General features: G+C 50.6%; 1 protein-coding gene across 2 annotated transcripts; it reads left to right on the top strand.

Annotated features, from left to right (window-relative positions):
• Positions 1 to 1,573: 1,573 nt before the first annotated feature.
• Positions 1,574 to 13,182, top strand: PLEKHO1 (pleckstrin homology domain containing O1). 2 transcript variants are annotated; one of them, XM_081121162.1, is made up of 6 exons: positions 1,574 to 1,871; positions 2,495 to 2,641; positions 6,950 to 7,090; positions 7,768 to 7,872; positions 8,244 to 8,345; positions 9,386 to 13,173. In XM_081121162.1, exons 1-6 carry the CDS (start codon positions 1,842 to 1,844, stop codon positions 10,088 to 10,090), a joined length of 1,230 nt encoding a protein of 409 aa, XP_080977288.1. In that variant the 5' UTR covers positions 1,574 to 1,841; the 3' UTR covers positions 10,091 to 13,173. The 2 variants fall into 2 exon arrangements, with proteins under 2 accessions (XP_080977288.1, XP_080977289.1); XM_081121163.1 differs by lacking the exon at positions 7,768 to 7,872 and having other exon boundaries at positions 1,674 to 1,871; positions 9,386 to 13,182.
• The last annotated feature ends 2,602 nt before the right edge of the window (positions 13,183 to 15,784 follow it).

Raw genomic sequence — 15,784 nt, 5'->3', positions numbered from 1 at the left:
CTCACAAGGTAGCACTAAATAGTTAAAGAATTGACGCCCTAGCTGGTTTGGTTCAGTGGTTAGAGCGTTGGCCCCCAGACTAAAGGGTCCCAGGTTTGATTCCGGCCAAGGGGACGGACCTTGGTTGCAGGCTCAGTCCCTCGGCTCGATGTGTCCCTCTCACATCGGTGTTTCTATCTCCCCCCCACACTGTCTCTGAAAAGCAATGGAAAAAATATCGTTGGGTGAGGATTAAAAAAGAAACATATATTAGAGCATTTTGAAAGGATAAATTTCTATGTCCATCTAATATAGAGGAATTAGTATGGTCAATGAAAAGCAGTTAAGAGGAATATTATTGGATTAGGGGATACGGGGGGGTTGGGAAAAGAGAGAAGCCTCCTCCTTCATTTGACAGGTACCAGAAAAAGCCAAGACGTCCCCACTCCTCAAACCACAGATTTGGCCACACTTTTATCTTGAGACATCTCTGGGAAAAGGGTTCTTCCTGTTCCCCCTCTCCTCTGTGTCAGCGATATTTATTCATTTTTGTGGTTATTGTGTGCCTATCATATGCCAGGCAATGTGTTGGTTAGCTTATTATTATTCAATCATTAGCCTAGAGGGCAATATTTATATTTTCAAAGGCCACAGAGCAGTGATGAAACCAGTTCCCAAACCTACGTTTCCTGACTCCTCTCTTCCCATTAAATAGGTACTGGAAAAACAATTAAGTTACTGAGAAGTTGGTCTGTGGGCTCTGAGGCAAATCTGTTGAGGGAGAGATCCGCAGTCAGGGCATCCTGTGGGCATTGGGCCCTTCCCCCCAATGTAGACAGGATGGGATTTTTCCATGTCGGTGCAGCAAGGAGAGAGACCCAGGTATAGTTAAAGCCATTTGGTATAACGGATCACGCTTTGGAGTCAGAATTATATTCCTGCCAGCACTTACAGTGTGTGTCTGCAAACCGCTCACCCATTCTGAGTCTCACTTTTCTCTGTGTGCAATGGCGATCACAGCATCATACTTAGGGTTCTTCTCCTGAGTAACAGGCGCGAGCAAGGCCTGAAGCTTTGTAAACTGGAAGAAGTGTGTGTTAACCCTAACTCTCTCCCACCGCGGGCCCCTACACGCGGATACCCTCTGAAGCATAAAACTTTTCCCCAACATCTGACCCGTCCAGGCCACTATCCCTACCACCTGGGGAGTATGGATTCCGGGCGCCAGATGTGGGAGACGCGCCCTGCCAGCTCGAGCGCTCGAGTCTGTTTTTGGTCGGGGGGAAGCGATCTGGATCTGGGTTCTCCCGGGCTCCACACGCCTCTCCATTACCCAGCCCGTCCGCCTCCGCCGGCTCCCACGCCGGGTCCGCCGGGTCTGTCTTTCCTGACCCCACCTCTTGCTCTCCCGTCAGCCCGAGTCTGGGTCTCCGGCTGGGTTTGGGTCTGTCTTCTTCACCCTCAGTGAGTCAGAAACAAAGGAGGGCGGGGGGAGCGCACTAGCTCTGGCTCCGCGATTCGCCCTTTATTCTGCACTCGCAACGTCAGCGGCTGCTGGATGGAACCGCGGGGCGCGGGCCGGGCCGCCCACAGCGCGCGGGGCCAGGGGAGCGGCGGGGCCGGGCGGGCGCTCGGGGACCCGGGCCGCGTGGGCGCGGGGATGGAGGGCGCCGAGGGGCGGGGAGCGGGCGTGCGCGTGTGTGCGAGCGCCGGGGAGGCCGGCCCTTAGTGTAACCGGAGCTACAAAGGAGGCGAGTCCGCCAGGGGGAGGGAGGGCGGAGCGGCGCGGCGCCGGGGGCATCTCCGCCACCCTCCCCGGGAAAAAGCCCTTGGTCGTGGCCCCCGCGCCCGCACCCCCCGGAATGATGAAGAAGAACAATTCCACCAAGAGGGTGAGTGCGTCCGCCGGCCCCGCGCCCGACTTTGTGCTCTAGGGACCCCGGCCCGTCGGCGCTGCGAGCGGCCGCGCGCTCGGCGTGAGCCCCCGCCCGCCCCCCGATCCCCGGTGCCCCCGGCCCCGCCGTCATGCGCGCGGCCCCGCGCCGAGGCACCCGGGGTAGGGGGGCTTTTGTTTGTTTACTTGGGTGGGGGTGTCACTTGGCGTAGTTTCCGCCCGACCCCCAGCCTTGCGTCCCCCGGGCGGCCGGCTGCGGCGTGCGTCGCGCTCTGCGGCGGCGAGGAGACAATGAGGGAAGAAATGAAGCGCCGTTAATCCGGCGCCGGGAGGGCCGGCTGGGGGAGGGGGCGGGACCGGGCGGCATTCCGGAGGCCACCTCGGCTCAGGTCCCTTTCCCCCCTGCAGTCGCAGTTGTTTATTTGGGAGATGGAGGAGGAGAGCGAGGGGGAGAGTCCCTCGGAGTGAGAACCTCCTAGGAAGTGGGGAGCGGGCGCCGGGCTCCCGGACTCCAGCCTTCGGCGGGGCGGTCCCCGGAAAGAAGGGTCTCGAGGCTCCGAGTGGAGAGAAGGAAAAGGCGGCGATCACCTAACTGCCCGTTCTTCTCTTGCCCCGGGGCAGGGGCCTCAGGATGGAAATCATCAATCTGCACTGCCGGAGAAGGTCGGCTGGGTCCGGAAATTCTGCGGGAAAGGGATTTTCAGGGAGATTTGGAAAAACCGCTATGTGGTGCTGAAAGGGGACCAGCTCTACATCTCTGAGAAAGAGGTAGGTGCCCTTTGCCTCCAACTCCCTATTTTCTTATATTCCCCACTTTGTCTCTACACAGGGGGCTTATCTGCCTCTAGTCCCCCTCTTACCTCGCCCCCCATTTTGTTCCAAAAGCAAGTTCAGTGGTCCCATTGCTCTCTACTATCTGCTGGGGAAGGTCACCCTTTAGTGAAAAGACCTGGGTTAGAATTAGAAGTTGAGTGTGATCTTATTTAATGATTTTTCTTTGCAAATAAGTATCTTTCTGACTATGATGATATCCCAAGATGTCCCAAAACTTCTAAGTGTCCCCTGGTGTCCCCTACCCTATCCTGGCCTCTAGCTGAAGTGGGTTATTTTTTCTTTGCTATTGCTGCTGAAACACTCTGTGAACAGCAGCATATTCTCCACCCCTTCCTGTCCCCCCACCCCAGCCTAGCTAGCCCCCCCCCTTTCCTGTCTCTAGCAGGGGCACACGCAGGTCAGAGCAGCAGCACAGCTGCCGGGAATCACAGAAATACACAAACACACATACAGCCCAGGATCAGTCCTATATGACCTCAGGTAGAGAATTTGCTAGTGGCAGGCTATTATTTCTGTTGAAGCCAATGAACTATACCTCTCTTTCCCCCTCCCACCCCCAACTCCACTAAAACAAAAAACAAAAAAGCAGCAAGAAACTCATTCTTTACCCCCTTCCTGCTCCCCTATTTGTATCAGAAGGGAGAAAATGGAGTTATGAACCCCTGTATCTGTCTGTGTCTTCGGTCCTACAGTTAAAATGAAAACCACAGTCCACATTGGGTCAGAACCTAAGCCAAGACCATTGGATCCAGACTCTTCTCCCTTTTGTCTCTAATTCTTGGGATTCATAACATGAAGTAATATTGAGAAACTGAAATTTCCCTTCCATAGGTTAGAAGTCACTCCAGTCCCTGCTTCTGTGACTATGCCAGCCTAGGAGACTGTCCTGTGTTCCCCTGTAGCGTGGCCCTTCCTCCCCCGATTCCGTGTTCCCTCATCAGGGGCCAGCTGGGAAGTCCTCCCTGGGTTCTGACCTCTTCTGCTTTCTGCAGTTGACTATATTTGGGTAAATAAGTCCTTTTATGGTATTGAAACGGACCCACACACAGTCCTATAGAAAGTATTCATCTGAACAGAACATCTACTGAGACAACTAGGGAAGAGCTAAGTAGTGCCAAGGGCCAAAGAGATCCCTCTTCAAGATGCCTAAATCCTGCTGTTTACAGTAAGCTGAGAACTTGGTGATAGAGGTGAGAGAAGACTCTGACAGGATAATTTATTTTTAAGGGTCACCTCCACGCAACCCCAATCCTACAGAAAGTTATTACACAATTTGCTGGCTTTCCAGTTTTTAAAAAAAGCAAGTGTCAAAGTGTATCTCCTGTCTTCCCCCGAACTTCATAATGGCAGGAAACTCTAGTGAGCAATCGGGGAGAACTTCCCACACGTCAAAGGGGAACTGGAGAACAGTGAAAGGGTAGAAGAAACAAGACGTTTGTCTTGTTTGTATTTGTCCAAAGAACAAAGTCTGGGTGAAAGAGCATTACTGCTCCTTGTTTGTGGAGGAAGGGGTACAGAGACAGGGAAAGGGTGGAATGACCTCAGCCTAGGATGTGTGGTGTCCTGTGAGTCAGGAGCATCTGACTGGTCATGGGGCAAACTGCCCCCTGCTGAGAAGGGCTTAGGAAAAGAGTAGTATTGATACTCTCTTTGGAGCCAGTTTCCATGCTTCAGTGGGCTCGGGTTAAAGGTGAAATTGACAGAGGACTCCAGGCTTCCCAAAAGCTCTGGATTCAAGATTTTTAGAAAGAAATGCAAAGTGTCATGTTTGTAATTTACGTGTTAATGTAAGAAAATTCCTACCCCCCTCCCCAAGAATTTGCAACAGTCTTTTTTGGTACTTCCCCTCATCAAGGCAGAGTATCCCACAACTGCCTCCAACAAAGACATCCTGTATTTGTTGTTAATTTTCAGTCACAGGGTACCTTGTGGTCATGGAGCTGCTGTATAGGCCGGAAACTAGACCCTTACCAAGACCTCACAGTAGAGGAAATTGGGTTCAGGGCATCTTTTTTGGAAAGCATGGGGAAATCCTTTCTGTGGGCCAAGGACAAAGAATTGGGGAAGGAAGGGTTAAGTTTGGAAGATGGGTAATTATCAATGAGACTTTAGGAATTAGAGTGGGGAGAAACTACAGTGAAGAACAAGGGTGCTGGAGCTGTCCATCTTCCTGGGGACGGGAATATACTTGTTCTACTGCTTGCCTCGGCCATCTCCTACCCCTGCTCTACCAAGGGCAAACCTCTGTCAGTGTGTCTCCTGTCCTCCAGAGCTCCTTATCAGCTGTGTCCATACCAGAATCCCCCCTCCCTCCCCTTCCCTCTTCCCTTCCCCCTTCCCTTTCCTTCCTTCCCCTAAGGAAAACAACAAGTAACTCTTTTCCCCTGGCTGCATACACACACCCAGCACTTTCCTCTCCAAGATTTCTGGCCTTTGCTGATAGTCTCAATTCTGAGGAAGGAAGGGGAGAAGAAGAGTGATGCATTATCCCACACCCCTGCCCATGTTTCTGGGAATTGTTCTTGGATGCTCCTTGCCAGCATCTTGTGCATTTCTACCCATAATCCTTCAAGGCCTCCGGTCCCTTCCCAGCTCAAAGCCCAGGAGCTCTAGAAAAGGGAAGGCCCTGAAGAAGCCAAGCCCTGCAGAAACAGAGCGAATGCACAAGCAGCCATTCACCTGAATGGGGCTGTGTGATCGGTTCTGTCATCTGTGTCAGCCCCCTGGGTCCAGCAGCAAGTCACAAGGATAGGCAGTTACAAGACCAGAGATGGGCTGGGGGATAGAAGAGAGAACCACTTCCCTACTTCAAGGCTGTTGAGAACCAAGAGGATAGATAAAGTCACTTCCACACACACAATTCCTGTTTCCGAGCTTGACAAATGGAGACTTGTGAAATCATTCCAGTCAGGGAGAGTGGGTGTCTTCCTAGGAAGATATGCAGCTACTTTTATCTGTTTGTTTAGTTTAACAAGACATGTGTTGGTCTCTCTTCCCAGGAAAATGGGACCAGCTCATTGCCAGGGTCTTCCAACCCCAGGCTCAAGCAGCAGAGGCTGAATGGGTTTTCTAACCACAGGCTGCTTCATCTGGGCCAGTGACCAAGTCTCCTCTCCTCTCGCACGCCCAAACAATCCATAAGCCACAGCTCCTGAGTTCCAGGGCTGTGAGGAAACACCTTAGGGGCAGGAGAAAAAACTCAGGTCTAAAATAGAAGAAATGCTAATGGAATTTGTTTTGTGGCACTCAGAAAGTGTTGGTTGGGTTTGCAGGATGTAGATAGAATTGTGGCCTCTGGTCAGACATTCCTCAAGAGAGTTAAGAGCCAACTGCTGGGTAACTGCTAAGAGTAGAACCAGGGTGCAAGACAGATACTGCAGCAGGAGAGTTAAGTTCAGACACGAGGAGGAACTTCCTGGCAGTGAGGGGACTTAGGCTCTCAAACTGAAGCCGTGGGACGAGGTGGCAGAATACTGCTTCCCAGTCAGATTCAGTCCTCCAGGGAGAGCATGAGTGCGGTCTTTGCCTGGAGAGGGGTGACTGAAATGGCTTTTCAGGCCTGGAAGAGCTAGGTTGGGTTGTCACAGTACTGTGAGGGGAGGAAGGGGGGGTGGGACCACAGGGATATTTTTCAGCTTATCTGAATGAACCGAGCGCAGAGGGCTGCTGTTCCTGTGGTGCTGAAGCTCCTGAAGTGAAGGTGGTAGATGACTCTCTTTATCATAGTGTATCTTCAGGGGGAGAGCCACATAGGGTAAGAAAGTGACAACAGAACAACATAAACGTAAGATGGTGGGGGCCAGAGCAGCCCTTCATGGCTCCAGACACCTCCTGACACAAGCCCTGCCTTCATCTCCTCCCTCTGGACAATCCAGGCTATCCCCATCTTGCTTACTTCAGGATGACAGGATTAACCTGTTAGCTGTGTGAGCCTGTCCTTCGGAGGAAGGACAAAGTGGGAGTCTTGGTGAAGCGCGGCATCCTGGGGTTCTGGACACGGTAGCTTAGGACGAGCAGTTTGAACAGAAACCCACCTGAGGAGCCAGGTCTTGGGAGCTGCCCAGTGCTGTCCCCCACCGTCGGGCCTTTTCGGGCCTTGGGTAGGATAGCCCTTTCCTGTCCTGTCATTCCTCCCTCTCCTCAGGCTTCCCGTGGTTCCCAAGACTGGTCTAAACTAACAGTTTGGGGGAAGAGAGACTAAGTAATGTTATCCTCATCACCTCACCTCCAACCCTCCCCTAGGTGAAAGATGAGAAAAATATTCAGGAGGTGTTTGACCTGAGTGACTATGAGAAGTGTGAAGAGCTCCGGAAATCCAAGAGCAGGAGCAAGAAAAATCATAGCAAGTTTACTCTTGCTCACTCCAAACAGCCCGGTAACACGGTATGTTTCTCCTGCCATTCTGGCCACAAAACACTGACCAGGGCGGGGGCGGGGGGGGGGGGGGGGACGGGAGAACACCTTCCCCCTCCAGGATTCTCCCTCAGCCCTCTTGGTTCAGAGGCCCTGGATTACTGCTCTCCTGCCAGCTTTTATTATTTAACCCGAGAATATTATGGCCACATCCTCCCCTCCAGGCAAGCCAGCCTTTAAACAGAGGTCATTCTCTTTCTCTCCTCTCCCCCCACCCCCCAGTGCACATGTACATCTCTTGGGGAAAATCCCTTTTTCCTATACCCCAATAGGTGGTTGAATTTCAGAACCTAATTTCTCTTGGCTAAAGGAATCCATTCCTATCACATTGTGTTTCTTCAAACACTTAAAAATCTTTATTTTAGTACTGTCCTTTACCAGACCTCCTTTAATTATTTCCGGTGCTGTATTAATGTCCTGTACCCTTCTTAGCTTTTCGTTGTCCATTTCTAAAACAACCTCCAAGCTGTGGCACTTTGCAGGAATAGAGGCTGGATTCTTTAAGTTGTAGATGACTCTGGAAGCAGAGTCTCTCTCCTTCCAGGAGCTAGTCTAAGAGAGTAAGATTATAATTTCTCATTTCTTCACTGTCAGGGTGAGACACCAGCTCTAAAGCCCTGACTGAAACAAGAATCTTCCCCTCATAGGCACCCAACCTGATCTTCCTGGCAGTGAGTCCAGAAGAGAAGGAATTATGGATCAATGCCCTCAACTCTGCTATCACCCGGGCCAAGAACCGCATCTTGGATGAGGTCAGGGGCTCATGGTGGGGAGAGGGACACTGGGGCAGAGGGAGCCGCTGTGGCTTCCTGAAGAGGGGAGGTTATGGTGTAGCCCCGTTGACTTGCTTCCTCTCCAGCTCCCTTTTGAAAAACCTTTTCCTCTTTCTACCTTCTTAAGTCTTTTCTGGTAATTCCTCTTTACCCACTCTATGATGCCTGGGCCAGCCTTGGGTTACCTTGAGGAGCCCCTTCCTGTCCAGTAAACCTTGCCCTTGGATTTGCTCAGAAGCAGTTCATGGGTAGGTTTATTTCCAAGTCCAGGCGTGTTTAGGCCTCAGGGGATGCGGGGTTGGGACGGAGTCTCTGAAGAGCAGTCATCGACTCACAATGCTTCTCTTCAGGTCACCGTTGAAGAGGACAGCTATCTCGCCCACCCCACTCGAGACAGGGCAAAAATCCAACACTCCCGCCGCCCGCCAACTCGAGGACACCTAATGGCCGTGGTATGTAAGACTATGAGAGAGTAAAAATAGCTGAAGGGCCAATTCCATGTCAGTTCATCTTAGGACTATCTCACAGAGCCACCAGAGGCGTTTGTGACACCAAGGTCGGAGGCTGGGAAATCCCTCTACCCCACCCCCCTGCCTTATTCCTCTGGTTCAAAAATATTTGTTCAGCACCTACTATGAGTTCAAAAGTCTTTGCCCTCAACAAATTCATCATTCTTTGGGGAAAATGCTATATACCTGCAGGAAAGTGGCAAAAGCAATATAAGCTACTGTCTGGTGGCCAGCTGTCCTCACAGCTAACAGCATTCTGTTCCATTAAGAGGAGGAAGGATCAGTGAACCCCCATAACATACAAAGTGTTGGTTTCTCTCTAAGTCTGGGAAGAGAGGCAATCAGGTAGAAGGAACATAGGCTAGGCTCTGGAATCAGACCTGGTGGGAACCCAGCTTTGCAGTGCAGTCTCTGATTCCCCCTGTAAAGTGGGGCAGTTGGTAATCACACCTGCCGTGCAGGGCTGCTGTAAGCAGTGATTGAAACAACATATGGGTCCATACAGCTGAGGTACTGAAGACCCTTATCACTTTTTTTTAAATTAGAGTGTCCTAGAAACAAGAGAACAAGTTTTACTAGAGTCTGAGTTCCCAATAGCAGAGGGGGTTGAGGTGTGTGGCTTGGAGGATGCAGACAAAAAAGGGCAGTTACTATGCTGTGTCGAGCTTCCTATGAGAGTCAGACCCAGTGCTATGCTTAGAGTCTGTGATATGGGAAAAACGACACTTTCCAGGAAACACTTAACGAGTAGGAGAAATTACTTTTAGTCACAGAAAAATAAAAGAAAGAAAGCAGTGCAAATCACTGTCAAAGGAATAGGCAACAGCAGATAGTGTCAAAGGGCGCAGTCGGGCAGGAGGGCTTCCCATCGGGAAGGCGTATTGAGGAGGAAAACGAGCGCAGCCTGAATCTCTTTCCCACAGTCGCTCCTGAAACACCCACTGATGACAGTACCCCTTCCTTCCTGCCCTCTTCCTCTCCAGGCTTCGACCTCTACCTCAGATGGGATGCTGACCTTGGACCTGATCCAGGAGGAAGACCCTTCCCCTGAGGAACCAACCTCTTGTGCTGAGAGTTTTCGGGTCGACCTGGACAAGTCAGTGGCCCAGCTCGCAGGCAGTCGGAAGAGAGCAGACTCAGACCGTATCCAGCCCTCCTCAGACCGGGCAGGCGGCCTTCCTCGACCTTGGGAAAAGCCAAACAAGGGGGCCACCTACACCCCCCAGGCACCCAAGAAGTTGACCACCACAGAGAAAGGCCGCTGTGCCTCCTTGGAGGAGATCCTATCTCAGCGGGACTCTGCCTCAGCCTGCACCCTCCAACTGCGGGCCGAGGAGCCCCCAACCCTCATCCCACCCCATCCGGGGCAGCTGTCCCGGATCCAGGACCTGGTAGCAAGGAAACTGGAGAAGACTCAGGAGCTGCTGGCAGAGGTTCAGGGACTAGGAGATGGGAAGCGAAAGGCCAAGGACCCCCCTCGGTCTCCTCCTGCCTCTGAGTCAGAGCAGCTGCTGCTGGAGACAGAGCGGCTACTGGGAGAGGCGTCCTCAAATTGGAGCCAGGCAAAGAGGGTGCTGCAGGAGGTCAGGGAGCTGAGAGACCTATACAGACAGATGGACCTACAGACCCCGGACTCCCACCTCAGACAGACCACTCAGCACAGTCAGTACCGGAAGAGCCTCATGTGAAGGAAGGGGACAGGGTCTGGACCTTGGGATGGCGGGGGCACAGACTCTTATCTCCAAATGTTGCAGGATAAAGCTTTTTTATTTACCTCAGTCAAAAAAAGAAAACAAAAACACAATCAAACTCATTGCTCTTGCTGATGCTCAACCCTCCTGCAACTCTCCTTTCCCAACCCCCTTTCCTTCCTTACCTCCACTCAGGTTTGAGGAGGAGGTGACCCTATAGCAGTATTAAGAAGCTTTGCCCAGATGAAGAGAGAGAAAGAATAATAAAGACACAGCCTAACCATTTTACACATGTCACCCCTCTGAGATATAGTGGGGAATATGCTCCCAAGGACATGTATAGGCTTTTAAGTTGGGGGGTTCCAGGTTTTCCATCTGAGGGTGAAATTTTAGCCGCCCAGCTCTGGCTCTAGGAATGTGGAAGCCAGTGCCACCTGTCCATGCACACAGAAGTGAAGTTTATCCCAGGCCTGAAAGGATTGGGGGAATTAAAACCCTCCCTGCCAGACACTGGCTTCTCCCAGCAAGTTCTGATTGAGACTGAGCTGCCTGCCTTCATCTTCCACAATCCTTCCCTACACTGATTCAGAGATACAACGCTGGGTGTGGATGGAATTGGTTTGGTTATTTGACTAGGGGGTTCTAGCAAAGAGGAACTAGGGATAGCTGACCCCAATCGGAGAACCAACTAAGAATGAAACTGATTTGTGATGCAAGCTAGGCTGGATGAAGGGGAAAACCGAACATGTGCCCAGGTTCCTCTTTCGGCCAAGCTAAGTTTCCTGTAGCCTCCCCTCCTTCCGTAAACCTCTCCTCCAACACTAATCAAGCCCCGACTTTAGAAAAACATCTCAATGCTCACACCTCCCAACTAGGCTCCCTTGAATTCTTGTCTGTGGTAGGTCCTCCACAACTCATTTTGTTTGCCTCTTTCCTCTGAAGTTTCTAAGATTAAGTTTAGTAATAGAAGAGTTTAGGTCCAGAGAAGAGTTGTGAAGGCAAGATATGAATGATTTTCAGAAAGAAGGGGACAGCCTCATGAACCAAGTAAATGAGGGATTGAAAGCCACTTTGAAGTATGTCCCTTGCTAGCTTCTTGATCTGCTTCCCCAGATCTCACCTGCAAAGGCCAAAACCTAGACTAGAGCTTCACTAGGGATGAGGGAAGAGAGAAAATGCGGACAATTGCTGGTAGATCCTGGCTATGAGGCTGCCCCAATGTGACTGACGTTCAGGAAGATACGGTAGGAGGGAAAGTAAATCCTTTGGATGAAACAGAGACCCTCGGATTCCTATTCTGCTTGGACATTATTACTCCCATGATCCATGTAAGCAAGATGGGCGCACCCTCCAAGTTAAACCATCTATAAGGAAGAGAGTCCTGCTCTTTTAGTCCCCACCACTCATAGTTGAAGATTAACCTAGATCTGGTCTGTAGTTATGTAAACTAGTCTCTTTCTTGGGGAATGTATTCCTACAGAGTAGGGAGGAGTGCACCAGAGTGCCACCTACAAGTCATCCCCAGAGTCTCCCTGGGGCAGCAGGTGAGGGAATTTGGGTCTCGAGACTGCCTGTCCTCCAAGCCGGCGTCACTCTCCTAAACTCGGACCATTGTCACAAATATTGAAGATCTAGGTTAAAGTGGTACTTCCTTTTTATAAGTCTCCATCTTCGTATGGATTTTATTTTACCAGCATTTTCCCTTTTTTCCTCCCTTTTCACTCCCACGTAATGAAGAAAAAGACGTAAGCAAGAATGGCATGTATATCCCAACATGCCAGTTATCTGTGGCTCCCAGGGGAGCTAGAGGGTGGAGGAGACACTAGGAAGAATGACGGGAGGAGAAGCAGCAAAGAAAGACTGGGGATCCCGGGCCACCAAGAGCTGGGCACTGAGCTCCTTGAGTCTTCAGGCACGAGAACCAAATCACAAGGTGGCAAAATGAACACAGTTTTGGAGACAGACAGATCTGGGTTCAAATTCTGACTAGTTGTGAGGCTCTGGTCAGGGCACAAGCTTTCTGAGAGTTTTCTCATCTGCAAAATGGATTAAAGACAACCTATGCACAATGCCTGACCGTTGATAGATGGCCACTGGCATTCATGAGGGGCAGCTGTGGCTGCTGCAGCTACTGTTACTAGTGTGACTCAGTGGGCTATGGACAGCTAGCTCAAGTGGTGGGAGAAAGGCTGGAATGAGGCCTCAGGCATGGGGTTAATCACTGTCACTTTGTTCTAGTTGGTGAACTGATCCAGTCCACAGGCTGTGCTCATAACCTCCCCTTCTTTAAGGAGAGAGTGTACCAGGTACTGTGCTGATGATGGCTAGAGACAGAAGGAGGGGGAAGCATGATCTCCTGTCTCCAAGAATTTCAGAACTTGGCACAAAGCCAGGCTTCCCACTAGGAAGACAGCTTGAAGTGTACCCTGATGCTGGGTGCTGGCACGATTTCTGTTCACAAGAGTGAGCATAGGAACTCCAACTAGAGGATAATAACTATAATCCTCCCCTGCCCAACCCCCCCAGCACCTCTCTTTCCTCACTTCACCAGTCCAGTTTCTTTACCTGCAGTAGTTTCCTTACTTCCTCCTAGCCACTGTGTTCTGGGGTAAATGGGTAGATGGAGTGGGAGCACGTGGGGCAACTTGCTTACTACACAGTTGCCGGTAGACATTTTTCAGGATATTTATTCTTTCTTCCCCCCTCTCCCAACAACTTTGCTATATTCTATTCTTACACAAATGAACTGGAAAAGGGAAAATCTTTTGGGAGGCCCTAGGGTGGGGAGATGAGGAAATCCAGGACACAGTTCAAACAGGGTGAGGGGTAAAGTCAGGTAAAGAACTAAATGCCATTTCATATTTCAGCGACATTTCCCTCAACTTTTCTGGTTCTTCCTCATTAAATTGTTAAGTAGGTAGTTGGGAACAGATGCAGGTTTGGGGAACCTTCCTGGTCTTGCTCCATCAGGAAGACTGTCTGCGGTGTTGACCAGGAAAGTTGATGAGTTAATTTGCATGCTACTTCCCAGTTTCCACAGCATAGCTATGGATTGTTTAGGGTGAAAAGAAAAGGTGGGAGGGGGAACCCACCAGTTTTTCTAACTCCTGCTCCAGCCTTCACGAGCTATGCTGTGCTCTGACCCCAGGGAAATAGCTCTTGCCCTCTCTCCCAACCCCTCTGCCAACAGTGAGTTTTACCTCATTCCCCAAAAAAGTCTCAAAGACCCTCTCCCCTTTCTAAACCTCACAGGAAGCGGACCCAGCCCCATTCTGCACCCTCCAGTCTCAGCTGCAGCCGCCTCCCCCTTCTTACCCCTTTCCCTTGCCTGGTTCATTTCTTTCTCTGCTTTCTTCCTACCTCCCAGTCTCCCAACAACAGCAGCCAATCCCCAGCTCGCTCTAGAGCCACACCATATATGGAGAAGAGGTTGCAAAGAAGCCCGAGTAAATACAGGAGGGAACACACCACACACACAGGCACACACCCACACACGCACACGTTTGAGCGCCTTTCTGCACGTGACCTTCTATTTGTCTGAGCATATGACCCCAGTCCCACCATTCCCTGTCCCTGGCTCACCCCACCCACAGGATGGGGAATGGGAAACCTGTTTGCTATTCCCTGCCTGTATTCATGCCCCTTGAGACCACCACCCCAACCAGTTGCCTCTGACCTAGATTCTCTGCACTAATTACAAGCCTTACGAGATCTAACAAACACCCAATTTAGCACAGCAGAGACCCTCGAGGTCAATTAGTGCAACCCAGCTCAGTCAGGAAAAGAGAGATGGAGCCAGAAACTCCTGTACATGCCTTACCCCAACCCCAACCCAACCCTGGGCTTCCTTGGAAGCAGGCATGGGGAGAATGCAAAAATTAGCAGGACCAGTTTGAATTTAGGATCTCGGAGAATTAACAAGTGTGGGACAGCTGTGTTAAGGTTGGGGAGCTACTGGGGAATACAGACTCCCAACTATTCCTGAGTTATCAGGAGCGTAGAATTTGGTGCAGCTACAAAAAAGAGGGACATAGGCAGTTTTCACTGTTGTAAAGGCTGGAACTCTTGATCTGCATCAGTCTCTGACTCCTAATCCCTCCTCCTCTCTGCTTCTTTCTTTGGACAGGCTGGGGTTATCTCTCCTGTCTTTCCTGCTGGTCTGGAAGAGTTCTTAAGTCACCCCTTTCTTTCAGAAATACTAGACTCAAACTCACTCTTGCTTTTCCTTCTTCCAGATATTAAAACCATGACAGCAAATGGCGCCTTCCTTCCAAGAAACACAGAAAAATGTAAAATAGGGGTGATCAGGTTTGGGTAACAAAGTATTATCAGACAGTCTGGGGTGATGCTCAGTTTGGGCTGTAGATGAAGAATGAGAGAAAATGGTTAGAACTGGTAGCAATGGGAATCTGGTTGCTTTTGCAAAGCTTTCCTGCCCAGCAGCAAATGCAACACAACAAAAAGAAAATGAAATAGGGCAATGTGCCTCGATCCCCATTTTTCTGGGTTCCTTTCTTTAGGTGGCAAAACAAGGCAGTGGAATGGTTTACTGTCCTATGTCCACCACATGCAGGCCAGTTGTCCTAACCTCATCCCTAAGACTGTGGCTCTATGGAGATGGGAGAGGGAGGGAGAGGCTAGTGGAATGCTCTATGCCCAAGTGGGAAGTGGATCTGGAACCACCGTAAGAACAGAATGTTCCTCTTCCCCCAACCTCCACCCAGCTCTGGCTGCAGAGGGCCTCACTCTGCAAGCACCCTGCCTCAACCACGGTCCAGACTTATGCAGGAACCAGGAACCTGGAGGGCAGGAAGATTCACATAGGCATCATGTCTACATATTGATGACTCCCAAATTTACTTCCTTGGCTTGAACCCCACTCTGGGATCAAGGTACTTACAGCCAAGTGTCTACTTGACGTCTCTACTTAGGTGTTTAAAAGGCATCTTAAACTGAACATAGTATGGTAGATCCTTAAATAATGGTCCCCAATGAGTCAACCTCCTTCCATGCTCTTTTGAATTGTGTTTATTAAGCTCCTCCCACTTGAAAGGCATTGCTATTACTCCACTCACCATTTGAAACTGGATTTGCCTTGTCACCTGCTTTGACCAATAGAATATGCCACTGTGTAAGTTCCAGAGCTTAGGCTCTAAGGGGTCTTGCAGTTCCCTCGCTGGCCCTCTTAAAATCCAGCTGCATGTAAGAGCCTGGACTGACATTCTTGAGGATGTGAGCCCACATGGGAAAAGAGGCCCTGAAACCACATGCAACCACCCCAACATCCAAGCCTCCATGCAAACACAACTTGAATGCAGCACAACAGACATGACCAGAAGATCGGCCATCTAGTTAATCCACAGAATTGTGAGAAATTATTAAATCATTATTGGTGCATGGAAATGGGATACTGCCATAATTAAAACCTAAAACATGCGGCATTGCCATTGGGACCAGTCAGCAGGCATCAAGTAGACTATAAGCAGAGGTTGGATGAGCAGGGAGAGGAACGTCCGGCAGGACACAGGATCTGAAATGATACTGATGTTCAGAGACCTGAAATGTCACCATGGACCCCCAGTAGAGTGATGGGATATAAGCCAGGTCAAAATGGAGTCCTGGCTGAAGTCCATCTTAAAGTGGATCCACTGGGTCCATGGCCCCACCTGGTGGTCACTGCCCCAGTCCCTG

This window comes from Miniopterus schreibersii (assembly GCF_964146895.1).
Source record: "Miniopterus schreibersii genome assembly, chromosome: 19".
Taxonomy (NCBI): Eukaryota; Metazoa; Chordata; class Mammalia; order Chiroptera; family Miniopteridae; genus Miniopterus; species Miniopterus schreibersii.
The sequence above is the reverse complement of the archived record's forward strand: the minus strand, read 5'-3'. Positions and strand labels throughout refer to the sequence as shown.

What these genes read in the sequence shown, in the direction of transcription:
- PLEKHO1 (XM_081121162.1), top strand. Translation starts at nt 1,842, where the DNA reads ATGATGAAGAAGAACAATTCCACCAAGAGG. An exon ending in TCTACATCTCTGAGAAAGAG is followed by an intron (nt 2,642 to 6,949) that starts GTAGGTGCCCTT and finishes ACCCTCCCCTAG; the next exon opens with GTGAAAGATGAGAAAAATAT. An exon ending in CCAAACAGCCCGGTAACACG is followed by an intron (nt 7,091 to 7,767) that starts GTATGTTTCTCC and finishes TTCCCCTCATAG; the next exon opens with GCACCCAACCTGATCTTCCT.